General features: G+C 33.3%; 1 protein-coding gene across 6 annotated transcripts in view; it reads left to right on the forward strand.

Annotated features, from left to right (window-relative positions):
* CACNA2D1 (calcium voltage-gated channel auxiliary subunit alpha2delta 1) overlaps positions 1-15,182 on the forward strand; it is a 362,532-nt gene that overhangs the window by 183,395 nt on the left and 163,955 nt on the right. For all 6 annotated transcript variants that reach the window (XR_010998941.1, XR_010998943.1, XR_010998942.1 and 3 more), the window contains exon 5: positions 9,923-9,967. Coding sequence is in view for 3 of the 6 variants with exons in the window: in XM_068189573.1 (XP_068045674.1) it covers positions 9,923-9,967 (45 nt within the window). In the remaining 3 variants the exon portion in view is untranslated. The remainder of the gene's footprint in view (positions 1-9,922; positions 9,968-15,182) is intronic.

Consider the following 15,182-nt stretch of genomic DNA (forward strand, 5'->3'; position numbering starts at 1 on the left):
TGTCTTCTTTATTGCTTGAAGATAATGAATTAAATCTTACAGATTTTTGAGATACTAGATATGATTTTCCCTATTGCTCAGTGTTCACAAACAACATTTAGGTGATATTTAGACAATCAGACAAATTTTAAGATTGTGCTGGGCCTACTTAAATGGGTGGGAGTTATTTATATGTAGATATCAATTGCATAAATTTTCCTCTGTGTTTATACTTACAGATGTATTTATATTTGTATCTACATGCATATATGCTCAAAGAGATCATCTAATAGTGTTTGTGTATTCATGTCTATGAACAGAAACACATTTTTAGCTGAGTCTCTTGTTTTGGAGGTCTACAAAGGGCTAACTCTGGTGGGCTCAGATACTTTGAGTATCTCAAATTTTTAAACTAGTATGTGCCCATACTTTTGACATTTTACTTCTTTCATGTTTTAAACTGCAGGAATATTTCAGATTCAGTGTGAACAATGTCTTTGTGGCTTACTGCAGAAAAGAAGTCCTGGCCCTTAGGGTCAATTTTTACAGTTGGCCAGTGCTCACTCTGTGCAGGAACCCATGGTTTACTAATAAATAATTAAATTATGGTTCCTTCTGTTCTTTATTAATTAGGTGAGCTTGGGATAATTCTTAGAACCTGGTAACTGCTGTCCAGAGTTGCTTTCTTTTTGAGACATCAGAGATAGAGAAAAAATAATTTAGATTAAAGTCTTAAGAAAGATTTGTCTTTATAAGAGGCCCATTAAAGCAATTAACAGTCAATATGCCAGACATTTGTTACATGGATAAGCCAAAGCAATCTGAAAAGAAAACATAGCCTGACATGTTTTGAACTTTTTCACGTTTTGTAAATGGGACTTTTCACATTTAGGAGGCAATAGAGAGATTTGTTTAGGTTCTTTCCTAATTTCCATGAAAATTGTGTAAGGTGAGTTATAGCAATTGTTTTGAGTTTGGTTTTTTTTTTTGGTTTTTTTTTGGTTTTTTTTTTTTTTTTTTTTTTGGTATGTTTTAATTCCCTGGGTTTAAGCACACATTTTAAGGGATTGAATAAACTCAGTGAAGAATTGATTCAGACAAGAAAATAAATCAGTGATTTTAAAAATATTAGACATCATTAAAATTACCGATCAGTGTTAGCATTGTAAATGATCCAAATTTTGGATCATACTTTCATAATTTATATAATTTATATAAGAAAATTCATTTTTCTTGTGTTACACAGTATTTTAATACCCCATAGAAGTATCCTAAATCTTCTTATATTTTAGTTTTTACATGTGGATAAAAGTGTAAATAAAAAACTGTGTACGGCTCTCTGCTGTTGCATTTTAAGGAAAGTTAAGCAAAATGTTGGCATTTTTCTATTCCAGTAAGATTCTTAAAATACATTAATATTATTTGGGAATTTGTTACTGCTTAAAATTTAGTTAGGATGACTTTGTGTGGTGTATTTCTTGTGATGCACTTTAGCCTTGAAGTATAAACACTTCAGCCACTCTCAGAGATCACCAAGAAGCTACCCTCCCTAGTTTTTACTCCATTGTAGTGTCATATGCCTAAAATTTCATTCCTTTTTGTAACAACTGATTGCAGCATTGCTAAACAAGGTTTTATTTGTTGTTTGTAATTGATAGAACACCAAAGAAATGTAACAAATGCACACACATATTTTTGGGGACAAATCCTACTAAATGTTTGCCTCTTGCTTTGTAGAAAATAATTTTCTCAAGGGATTTTGAAGATTTGTTGGAGTTGAAGGACTGGCATATTTTCTATATTCAGTTATGATAGTACAAGTTGTTCATTTAATCCCAGCATCTACATAGGTATGAATTCAGAATGCTAATTTCTTGTAAATCCAAAGGAAATTTATGTCCAAATTGTTCAACTAGACTCCTATACTCTACTTTTTGCACTATTTGCAATCTAAATAATATGTGATAAGTTTAGACAATTAAAAACAGATATTTTATTTTTATATTCTTTTATCAACTAAAGAAAGTAATGCTGAGTAAATTATAATAAACATACTTTGCTGCTTTAATTAAACTGATCAGACAGTGTGATATAGAGGTTAATTAGCTGCTAACAAATTAATTTCATTTTCCCACCTGGAAATCTGCTTTGTAATCTCTTGCATTTTGCCTTATAAAAAGAATTTGCTTATACTTTGAGGAAGCTATTGTGATGAAAAAATTAGCAGTTTCCTGAACCTTTTGGAATAATTTATTTGCCAAAATTAAAATGGATTTAAAATATTTTTGTTTCTCAGGGTTATCTCTGTCTTCCTTGTTTTTGCCTTAGAGCACTGGAGGAAGAATAGAGAGGATGGTTATTCCAATCTCTTTATATATGTAGCTGGTTCTTTAAATTAAATTTAAAGCTGGTTCTTTAAGTTTGGTAACTCCAGTAGAGTCTCCTTATGGTTTTCTTTTCTGGTCATTTGTCATACATGCAAGTACATAAAATCCTAGGTTTTACTATGGCCTAAAATACCATTTTTGAGAATAATTTTTCAGCTTGACTAAAAAGTCAGTCTGTGATATAGGCAACTATACCAGAGAATAACATCAATGTCGTTTTGCAACTTTAAATTTTCAGTCACTAATTTTTCATTCCTGCATGAAGTTTGGCCTTTGATGCTTTGCAACCAAAAAAATGCTGAATTATTTGCCACATTTAATTTGCTTAGTTTACCAGTTGCACTAAAAAATTGACGTATGTTGCAAAAATCCCCAAAATGAAAAACAATTCATTAAAAAAATACACTAATACTTACCAGTAAGCACATTGCCAAAATTCCATTGTTATATTAACAATTATCTGCATGTCCAACAGAGATTGGTGTTTGACTGCAGGCCATTGAGCCAGAGGATGTCTTTATGCAGAAGGTATTTGTGGAGTATGTTGTATTCTTTCAGAAGAACAGAAATCTCTGTAGATTTTGATTTGGGTTTGTGTTTCTCTGATTTATATTTCTAATCTTTTGGGCTCTATTACATTTAACCTCACACATTCAACTACTTTTGACTTTTAATTCTATGTCAAAGTGCAATTAGTACTTGAAATATATTCTTAGCTTTTTTACATGAAGTTAAGTATCGTCCTGGCAGCTTAAGTAGTCCAATGGCAGTTTCTAACAGTTATTTTTACAGTGAAAAATACCTTGAAATTGGGGATTTTTTTTTGACATGGGGAAGTTTTGCCTAATTTTTACAGTTTATATGATGAATTCTAGAGAGCTGAAGACATAAGTACTCTTCCTAATGTTTGTTATCCTTCTTTTTGAGGCTATGCAGGTAACCTTAATACTTTTCACTGCTTCCCTTTTTCCAAAGTAAATGTATAATGTAGCATAATATGGACACTGAGGCAAAGAAAAAAAACAACTACTTCTTGTGTCCTATGAAAACTAGGAGGGTTTCCTCCTGAGATTTGAATGTGATATAAAAAACTTCTTACTCAGCTTTACTAATTATAATTTGCACAAGACAAATTAAATCAAGTGTGGTTAAATTCAGCATGTAATCAGATATTGTCCCAGTGAGCAGAAGGGCACAAGGAAATGTGTCACTGTGAAGGTCAGGCCATTGAGTGGACCAAGGAGCAGATGGGTGACATCTCCACCGTTGCTTACAGAGGGACAATGCTGCTGGGTTGACAGAGCCCAGCCTAGGGTATGTGGGATGTGAGATACCTAAAGAATATTTATGGTGTAATCTCAGATATTTCCATAGTTTTTGCTTCTTCCAAGTTTAGACTTCAATAAACTCTTTCAAGATCTCAGTTTTTAACTCGGATGCCTAAAATCTGACCACCATCAATGCTGCAATCTGTGGATCCAATCTCATATCAAAATTCCTCACAATCTATGTCAAGGGCTTGAAAGAATATCTTTCCTATAGTGTAGTTTTTTCTGGATTCTATATGTGTTTATTACACTTACCTAATATCTTTTTAATTGAGGCTTGTATGTTTTAGTCCTGCTGTTGAGCATGCAGGTGATTGATAAATTACTCATTTTATTTATCACTCTGATGCATCTCTGAATGGTCAAGTGACCCCCTCATGAAAATTGTTGGCAAATTTTGAAGGTTTCTGGATTGATAATTTCAGTGAAGGAGTTACCTGTAAATGAATGCTGAAAAATTCGATCTTTCTCACCATTTAAAAGAAACAATATTCTATGACAAAGAGTGTGCATCACTTTTAATGTTCCTTTATGTTATTTCCTGTAATCTTCACCTTCATCTTTTCATTTCAATTATTAGTCTCAGTGGAATCTTGAGAAAAGCCCTTTACACAAATCTGATGAAAAAGGCTTATCATAAATTATAGTGCAGACCTGGAAGGTTTTAATTAGTGTATGAAATTCAATATTCTCAGACAAAGCAGTTATTTAATCAAATTAAGTTTGGGGGGAAAATGTGTAACCTGAGTGACTGATTTGTCCATAATTTGGGTAATATAGTGACATATTTCTTGATAGACTATTATTTCAATGTTTTATTTTTTTAATTTAAAAATTTGATTTTTAAAAATCTTGATTCTATGTCCAGTTTTCATGTTTCAGATGTGCATTCTAACCAATTTCTTCCAGCCCATGTTTAGGCACTGTAATTGCAACTGGTTTACTATATTGCCTGAAATTTTGTTCACTTTAAAAACAAGTGATAAATCAGTATTTTTACACATGGATACTGAAGGGAGGAAAGAAGTTATTAGCAGCTAAGCCCCTTATTTTATATGTGTCATTTCCCTTATGTAAAATCACAAAGCTTTAACAACAGAGATGGTAGTAGTTGACATTCTTTCTTTGTTATCCTCTTTAATAACAGATGTAATTTTTAATTTGTGGTAGGTCATATTTTCCTTTCTTTTCTGAGGAGTCGATTGTGCCTTAAACTGCATGTCAGACTGTATAAAGGATTAAACTAAAACTGCCTGGATTATTTGTCATAGAATGTGTTAAGATGGGTTTCCTTGATTACCCAAAGGTATTAGAGTGAACTTTTTTAATACAGTTCTTTATCCAAGGGGATACAAGGAATATTTATTTTTTATTAAAATGGCTGTTTTACCAAAACTTAATGAAATACTTTTTTCACACTTGTAGGCATTTACATTAATTTCCTTTGGTCTGCCTAAAGAGTGAAATGGACCAGGATTATTATTTTTTATTGCTTCATACTAAGCAAAAGGACTCCCAGTTTTTTCATTAATATGGATATATTTTCCAAGTGTGTGGGACTAATATTACTTTAAAATGTTGACCAAATTTCTATCTGTAACTCTAAGGCCTTTCTTTTTTTTTTTAAATTGAAGAGTCAAGATCAGACTTTTATTTGCTGTATGGTTTGGTTTCTCCCTGATTTTGATTTCTTTCTCTACCTCTTACCTACAAACTAAAAGAATCCTCACTACTTGCAGATTATCTGCAATAGAGAGCAGCTTTTTTACACTGACTCACTTTGAGTGCTTAAGAACTTCTTCAGTAAAATATGTAGAAGTCATAGGAGGTATCCTGTTTTAAAACAAAATCCTAAAAAAACCATATTTGGCTGTAATTTCAGATTTTAAAACATGTACTTATAATTATGCAGTAATATATATTTACAATATAATCTACTACAATAATTTTGCTTTGAGGGGTTTACTGAAGAAAAACTTTGAGTTGTGTAAACCTTTAACTGATGATCTTCTATTTTCCGAGGGACTTAATTGTTTTCTAGTGTCTCTGTAATGGCTAAAAGTGTATTTTTTTTTTTTACTGTAACATTTTTCCTACAATTGTGGAAACACAGCTTTTAAGAAAAAAAAGATAGCTGCAGTATCTGTCAAAATTAATACATTATATTAATTCCTTACAATATGAAAATCTGCAGAAAAGCTTTTTCATCTCCCCCCCACCCTTTTATATATATTTATATATATATATATATATTTATATATATAAAATCTATTTATTTTCTTGTTGTTCATTTCAGAGTCTCATAAGGTTCTGTAATTAATTTCAGGCCAATCTCCCCTGTAGGCCTAACACCATTTTAGGCTGCATCACAGGATCTGGGTCCCATAGGGTCTCTAGGAAGCCCACAGATAGATCTGAGGTTTTATATAATTTTAAACACAGCTTCAGTGAAAGCAGCATTTCTGAATAGACTGCATTGGATTTCTGTTGAAAAAGACTTCAAAAATTAATCTTGAGACTAGTTGGTGGAGCACATACTGCATGAAAAGTTCTTGGAATTCTAGCATGGTATTTGGAGAGGAGGTGTTCCTGTAGACACCACTACATGGCAGCAGCGACCAGGAGCTTTCATTTTGGCACTTTGTAAAGGAGGATGTAGATTTACTACCAGCAAAATGACATAGATATACTATGACAATTTTGCTACACTTAATTATCTATAGTGTCCTTATGTCTTGTCCGTATCCCTTGTTGTTCTTGAAAGAGCTTGATTGAAAAAAGTGTTGTTTCCTGAGATGAAAAGCCAACTACAGCTTCATTCATGTAATCCTGAGCTGAGTTTAGGCATTTATGTGTTGAATCAATAAACTGTGTATGTGAACTTGCTCTGTAGAGAAACAAAATATGTGTGTAAGTCAGTGTTGGTGTGAGCTCAAATTTCATTTGCAGATTTTCTGAAAGCCAATGTTTTCCCATGCTTTTCTCTTCTAGACACAGAGATTACTGAGACCATCAACTTCAGATCTTGTGTGGTGAAATTTAAGAATTTATTAATAGTACCCAATATGTAATGTTTCCCATTGGAATTCTTTTATACCCTGAGCATGGAAAACAGAGAACTATTGAAATGAAAAGCAATGTAAAGACAGTAGAATAAACTCACTTCATGAGATAATACTATCAATGAAAGTGTGGAAGAAAAATTAGGATTAGGGAAAAAAATAATAAGAGTTAAAAATAAAACATTTATGACCTGGTCCCTAAAGTAATTTTTTTATGGCTTTCCTGATGTCTTTTGCAGATACTAAAAGTTTTTGCTTTGAAAGGGTAACTAAAGATGGTGAAAACCATAAAATCATGTATTGATACTGCACTACACTTTTTTCTTTTATGCATATGGCCTTCCAAAGTCATTCTAAGTTCAGCTTCAGGACTGCCTTACCAAATCCCTTCATTGGTGTACAGAAGTGATACTGATTCTTCACACCGTCTTTTGCACAGAATTACTGCATAAAGAACAAAAATATCTGGGATATTTACACTGTACCTTCAGTTTGCTGACCAAGTTTGCAGCATTACTTGGTGGCAAAAGTTTACAGCGGTGGGAAGATTCAAATTGTTTGAGTCAAGAAGTTAATAAATAACTAAACTACTCGCTTGAGAGCCAGCAACAAAGCAATTTGTTCTAGCCAACTAGAAGTGGTTAAATGATGAAAAATTGTCCTCTAAAGATTTGAGTGATCCATGAATCTAATTTGTGAACCATATAGGATTCAGTGTGTTGTAGCACTGGGTATCTCATGTTTTCTATATTAAGAGTAGTGAGATATGTCCAATGTCAGTGTCAGTTTATTCATTATATAGGTAATATCTGTAGGCAGGGTAATGGACAACAAGATATGAATAACCTTGCAAAAAATATCTAAGTAATTTAGGCAGAGAGTGTTTATTTTCATTAGCTTATAAATATATCATGTTCCTGAAATGTTATTCTAAAAGGTGATTTAAAAAATACTGTTCAGTCCAGTAGAGATAAATAGTAAAGCTATGGCAGCTTCGAAAAATTTAAACAAATAAATAAAAATATAAAAGACAAGGAAAATATAATTGTGAAAATAAAGATTCATTTTGTTTATGTAGATAAACAGAGTTGTGTCAGTTGATGACAGTGTTAAAAGTCCTATACAATAATGATTTGATAGCAGGATAAACAAGAGCAGTGGGGAGGGGCTCAGGAAATTAACTCATATCTAGATGAGAGTTAGTACAGGAGAGGGCCTAATAGAAATTGTGTTTTATGAAAATATTTCTTTTAAGAACAAAAGCAGTAAAGAAAACCAATATAGTCAGTTAATAATGTCTGTATTGCTTTTCCTGCTCTCATTTTTCCTGAAAGAAACCTTCTAAGGATGAGATTACAAGGAAACTGCTCTAATACAACTTGACATAAAGAGTTGCAGTGAACAAAGTGTCCAATTTTGTTTATTTATTTATTTATTTAGTAAACAGATCGCCTTGTGATGAAAACATTTGTGTTAACATTTCTGGCTAATACCACTCAGAGCTGCACCCTTTGCAATTTCAAATGTTGCTTGCTAAAGAATCAGAGGGGCTTTTGAACCAATCGCATTATTTACAGAACAGGTATTTTGACCATAGCTATTTACAAAGTGAAGAGGAACCAAAGAAAATGGAACCTTTGCCTCTTCTGACTTACTCAAAGGCTTCTACAAGCATTATATGGTCTTTTCCTTGCAGCAATCAAGTGAATAAGCAATTAGCATCAGTCTTTAATGATGGAAAGAATTTCCTCTGTGCCTGTAATGCCTTGAGGTCTGGCTTTGATATCCAGATAGAGATACACAACCAACTGATCTATGGATAGAAGAGTGTTTTGATGGAAAAGTGGAAAAGTTCATTTTGAGGGAAAAAGGATGAATTCATGTTAATAGCACTTACCTCAAAATGGCATTTAGCTCATCTGTAATATATTTCATGTTTGACTCACTAAAAGGTCACAAAGAAGAATGAATTATGTAATTATTTATGGAGTGAGTAAAATGATGATTTTTAAAGATGAACTGCATAACCTTTCAATACATGTCATACTTTTTTAGTGAAAGTAAAAATTATTGTTGGCTTATCCACTTGAAAAATGATTACTAAAAGCACTTTCTGTTTGGTATTTATAAAAGAAAACATCTTATTGTGTTCAAATTTTATTTCGATACATTAAAGGTATTACCATAAACAGAACTGAAAAAAATAAATTGAGATGATTTTTGGAGGTCAACAGTAGTCACCTATTTTAAACACATTGCTGGATTTCTAGAAATATAACTTCACCTTTTCTTTAGTTATTCAGAATCAGTAAAAGTACTTAAAAAGGCTGTGTTTATACATGTCTCTATTTCATACAGAAATGCACTTAAAATTGATTTTATTCGAAAATCTTCGGGCACATTGCAGCAATTTATTTGGTGGAAAGTTACTCCAGTGAACCTAAATCTTCAAGGCTTTTAAATGATTCAGTAATATTTAAACTAGGAAAAAAACCCAATAACCTGTATTCCATAGAACATACCACAATTTTCAGCAAGCTATAGTGAATGGAATTCTGACTTATTTTAAAATGAGACTGAGGAATCTTGTCCTTCTATGCTTTGCTTGAATTACATGGTACAGTGTTTCCAGAGAGCTGCCAGGATCTGCTGTACACTCCAACAGCCAGACTCTCCTGTGATGAATTTTCACAGATTTTATTGTTGCAATGGGAGGTGAATGAAACAATAAACATGTGTACAGCAAATACTTATCCCACTTCTCAAAGCCCGTGCCTCGCTCTATCTGCTGCCTGCTGAATGTTATATTGAATAAAGCCCCTAATTGTACAGTGAAAGTCACATGTCTGTGACAGAAGCAGCTTATGGGAGCCTTTTATGAGCTCTGGAGTTTGTCCAAAGTTATCTGTACTTCTCTAGCTGTGTTTTGAGTGACTTAAGCAGCCTCCCACGGAAGAAGCATTGAATGAATGAAGTTAAACACGATCATGGGAAATTGTGCATGCAACAGAGAGAAAGCAAAGATCAGAGTCTGTCATCTTTCAAAGAGAATACATAAAGAACTGGTGATTTATTTCAAAATGTATCTTGCAATAGTAGAGATTATTGCTATATAGATTTATTCTCTACTTTCAAACTAACAGAATTACTTTTCTTTCTCTTTCAGAATAATGATATAATCTATTACAATGCAAAAGACGATCAGAATGATGTAAGTAGTATGTTCCATTTAATTTCTTTGCCTGTAATCTCAGAAAATTAGGGGAATGAAAATACTAATGAAACTCTGAGACTATCATTTAAAGATTGGGCAGAAGCAAAAAAGCAAGAAACTTGAAAATGTCTTTAAAAGTTTCCTCCGGAGCCGGACATTTATTTTTGTTTTAATTCTCAAAGTCTGTCTCCTTTCATGCTGTTTGATTCACTGGTCAGGCAGAAAATGGGCTGGGACAATGAAGATCCTGACAGCAAAATAATTCACTTTTTGAAACTTAATCAAATCATAATTATGGGATTGGAGAATCAAAGTGATAAATGTAAATAATTCAGTTCACACTGAAGGAACCATTTTCTGCCCTTATTTTCCAAGGTCATATGATGTTGTTCTGTATTCTTTGTAATAAAAATTTTTACATGAGGAGAAAGAAGATGTGAAAAGTTATTGAATAATTATTTTCATTCACTTTGTGATCATTTATGTGACTGTAATAAGATTTGGGAAAATTGAAAATCCAATCTCAAGGTTTAGCCTATATGTATGATACTTCAGTTCCTGGTTTACTAAGAGTTGAAATCTCCTATCTTTCATTAACTGTTAAAAATCTTAATATGTTCTGGAGACAATACAAGTTATCCTCACTTTCACTGGAGATAATACAACTGCTTGTCTTCATTATAGATTTAATTTATAAGACCACAGAAAAATGTTGTAAATGTATTAATCAGAATTGCCAGCATGCTTCATTTACAATTTTTAATCAAGTATACTTTAGAGATTGATGGCATCACAATTTAATGGATGCTTCTGCTGTAAGGCAATTAAAGAAGGTACATAGATCATGTCAAGCAGAACTATTTTATATGGTTATATAGAGTTATGAGCACTTTGTTTCAGATACCACAAACTACTGTCCTGAGTTTTAAAGTTTGCATGATTTAAGTAAAATTCATTAGAAGTAACCTAATTTTGGAATATATTATTCTGTTCTCATTAAATTCACTGGATGGCAGGTGTTAATCTTCTCTGGAAACAGAATTACAAAGCTTAAATATTGGATTTTTAATTTAAATATACCAGATAGTAATGGTAGATTGTGGTGTGAAGTAAAAACTGTGGTGTATATGTTATGATTAGTAATACGGGGAAAGGTCTTCAGATTACTACTTCTACAACCAAAATACAAATGTGTTAGGGAAAGCAGAAATACTATTTCAGAGTTTAGTCTTTGTTTTTTAGGACATTTATTTCCCTTCAAGAAAAAAGTACACACACACACCAAAACAATGTTTGTTAGACCAGTTATATTGTTTTATTTCTGTTTCAGTTTTATTTCTTTTTTATATCTTTTTGGAACATCCATTAGAATGAAGTTTATAATAATGTTTATTGTTGAGAAGTGATAAGGATATAATGGTCAGTGATCTGATAATAATTTTTTTTGAGAAGACCTGCACCTATCTCAACTATGTATGTAAACACACCAGATTCTTCCCTTCTCCTGCCTGAAAAAAATGCTTGAGACAGCTTTTTTTTCTTTAAATATTTAGAAATTTTAACAGAATCAGCTCTGTAGCACTGGTTAGTAAAACTGTGTTTGCAATCCATTCCTTTCTGTCTCTAACAAGTCCACACTTTTTTCATCTTCCATGCTGTGAGCCTTCATTTATTCACAGGAAATTATATTTATCTTTGAGCACAATCAAGAATAATTAGTACCAGAAATTAATATATTAAAATTAGACATCTAAACTAATCACTTTGGGTATCTCTAGAGAGCTGTTCAGTTTGTTTTGAGACAGATGTCTAAGATTATCTCAACTGAATCAATTCTAGGTGTGTGTTTCTCTGTGTACAGATCCCTGTAACAGATCCTTTTAGATCTCAACTTTTGGATGCTGAAGAATTAGAAGAAATTATTCTCACAGGTCTTGCCTGCTGGATTTTATTTGTCTCCACTCATCCTTTGAATATTGCAGCCTTTTCAGAAGAAAAGGCTTCTTAAATCCTGTATATGTTTCTATGCCGCAGGACAGTTTTCTTTCCTTCTTCCCATTCCCATACCACATTCAGGAGATCTTTCACTCATTTTTCATCTGCTGTCTATATTGGCCTTTTCCAATCTAATGACTGGGCTCGTTTGTACTTAAAAAAATAAAGAAGCACAGGAAGGCCAATCATTCTCTGGCCTTTGGATTTCTCAGTCTCTCAGATAAAATGATCAATTTGTAACCCTGTAGTCCATCAATCAGTAATAGACCTTTTGTACTCTTTATCTTACAACAGCAATTATATTCTGCTTGCTTATTTCCACCCCGCCCCAGCACTCTATGTAACGTGTGAGCACTTGATGATAATTAATGAGTTTTATCCTCACAACAAGGTAGGAGGTATTATATTTCCATTTTTTATATCTTATAGGAAGATAATGGCCAAACTTGTAATTTAGTATAGGTATCTCAGGTTTTCATTCACCGTCCTTTTCCCAAGAACCCTTTCAGTTTGATATATTGCAGCCTGTTTGTGCACTTTAATTTGCAGGTGTCAACAGCTTGTTGTATTTGGACAAATGCTGCAGCGCTTTTATTGGACAACTGAGTAGTCCCACATTAAGCTGTTCTTTCCCATTAGTTTTCATATTGTTTCGCCTGCTTTCCCATCTTGTCCTTTGTATTCCCACCTTATTGATAGTAATTTTGCTTCACTGCTCAATTCTTTCCTCTTCTTTATTTTGGTCTCCATTTTATTTCCATGTCAAGTTTATTCCTATAACTATTTTTTTTTTCTATTTCCTTGTATTCAAGTAATCCACAACTCGACTGTACACTGAATTGCTCAATTGCTTAATTTTCATATATCCTGAATTCCTCTCCTAATGTTTCTCTCATCTCCTCTTTGCATCTTGCTCCTTTTCTTTTTTTAGTATAATTTCTTGTAGTGGTTTTATAAACTTGTTTCTGGACAAGCTACAACAGCCTAAGGAAATGATTTTTCCATGATTTCATGGGAAGAACTAAGTAAAACAAATAAAGAAATGTCTCTAACATAAAACCAGGCACACATCATTGGAAGTCCCCAGTTTCCCTGTAATCCCTGGGCTTCAATTGGGAGCAGCCAGTTGTATCTCCTGGCAAGAGTTGTGTCCCGAATTAGAACAAGTGATTTATTAGACATTGCCTTCATGCAGTCATGACTAACAGAGCTGTGCTCCTTGGCAATTATTGATCACGTATTAAGTGATAGTGGCACTTATATTTTTTTTTCTTTTACTGAACTAACATGGAGGCTGTAAAATTACGGGTTCCTTTGGAAAATAAGTATCTGCACAAAGTGTAAATTCAGAATGTGACTAGGAGTCAGTGTGTGGGTTCTACTATAGGCAAAAATCTGGAACATGCCTATGGTTGATATTAAAACAAATACATTTTTATTACTTTAAACCAAAGAAATAAATCTTTATAACCAATAAGCTGTCCGTCTCGTACGGTTAAGGACTTTTTTCCTAATTCAGTGGTGCCTTGTTATTTTGGAATAATTTGTGAAACATTAGCTCTCTTTGAGCTTAAACTGCAACATAAATGCATCTATCAAGTTGGGTCTTTATAAATATTGGTAAAAAAATTATGCATATATCCAATTGAAAACTATTGTAAAAATATGAAAGGATAATTAGTTTTGAATGTAAATTCTTCAGCAAAATAATGGTTTGTTTTAACAAACATTTTAGAAAACAAAATAATTTCCACCACTCAACCCTTTTTTTTTTCTTTTTAAATATGAAGTGAAGAATAAATCTTGGGCAGAAGTAATCAGAAACCAGACTGGTTATCTAAGAGGCATGCTCCTTGTGGGTCTGCTTCTTCCCAAGAAGACACTTAGAGATTTAAAAGGCATTGACAGTGGCTTTGAAAGTTTATTGAGTCTCTGCTTATAGCCTTCCACAAGCCTTGCCTTTTCTACTGCTTTAGGGTATCAAGGTTGAAAAATCTGCTTATATGTGCACCTATGATTAATTTAGTAAAAAGAAATATGTTAATGAAATATCCCAGGTTTACTTGTAAACAAGTCTGAACCTACCATGGATTTGATCAGAGAAATGCTGGTTTGTTTTTTTGTTTCCCTCCAGCCACAAGAATTCAGGAGTTTTCTAACTTTTCTCCTTATAAAATGCATTAAAAATGGCAGAATAATTTAATTTATACAGGTATCATGTTTTATGTATTTTATAGCTGGACGTCAGAAAATGAAAGTGTCCTCTGTACACCAGTGTTTCAGGAGCTCCGTGTTGGGTCAGGTGGAGCCCTTGAGGGGGAGATGGCACCTGAGGGGGAGATGGCACCTGAATATGATCAGTTTGGAGGAGGATCAGGAGCTGAGGTGGGGCAGATGGGGGACTCCAGTGATCCAGGTGACAGCTATAAAAAGGCTTCTAGAGACTGAAAGGGTGATGCCAGACTTCTGCGAGTCCAGCAGCTGCCTGTTGCTGGATTGAAAAGCGTGACTGGCCCTGACACTACAGAGAAAGCTGGGACAGGGACTGCTTTTGCATCTCATCCAAGAGATACAGATTTTCTCTGGCTTTTCAAGGTTTTTAAACCTGATTCTGATAAGATAAAAGCTTTAGAAAGCTCTCTTTTATCTGCATATGTAAGAGTAGCTCTGTCTTCGTGCTTTCACTGTCTTGATGCCAGCCTTCAAATAACCAAATCAATATCCTACCATCTGGATTTAGCTAACAGTGGACTTCATATCATCAGTTTTTTTCTGAGCTGAAGCTATAAACTTTACAATATTTTATGGACTGTGAAGAATAGGCATTTCCAATAAGAAATTTGTCTCAAATCATTTAGGATGAGCTTAAGTGCTAAGCTGTGGAGCATCCAGTTTCCTTTTGCAATAGGGCAGCACAGCAAGAGTAAGCAGCTAAATTCCTTAGCTCCCTTAGGTCTCTTATTCCCTCTGCTTTCATTGTATGACAACGAATATGGTTTGACATTACTGTCACAGCTATGATGCGTTGTATTTGTTTTCATCTTCTCTTTGTCCTTTACTGCTTTGATACCGAAGAAATTTTTAAAATTAGTCATTAAGAATTTCTGCTATTCTCATTTATGATGAGTAAATGGGCAAAGTCTATGTCATAGAGAGTGGAAAATCAAGTCAGATAACACTAAACTGTGATTTGCACAGCCCTGCAAGAAGGTTCAAA

Source organism: Anomalospiza imberbis, chromosome 5 (genome assembly GCF_031753505.1).
Source record: "Anomalospiza imberbis isolate Cuckoo-Finch-1a 21T00152 chromosome 5, ASM3175350v1, whole genome shotgun sequence".
Lineage (NCBI taxonomy): Eukaryota > Metazoa > Chordata > Aves > Passeriformes > Viduidae > Anomalospiza > Anomalospiza imberbis.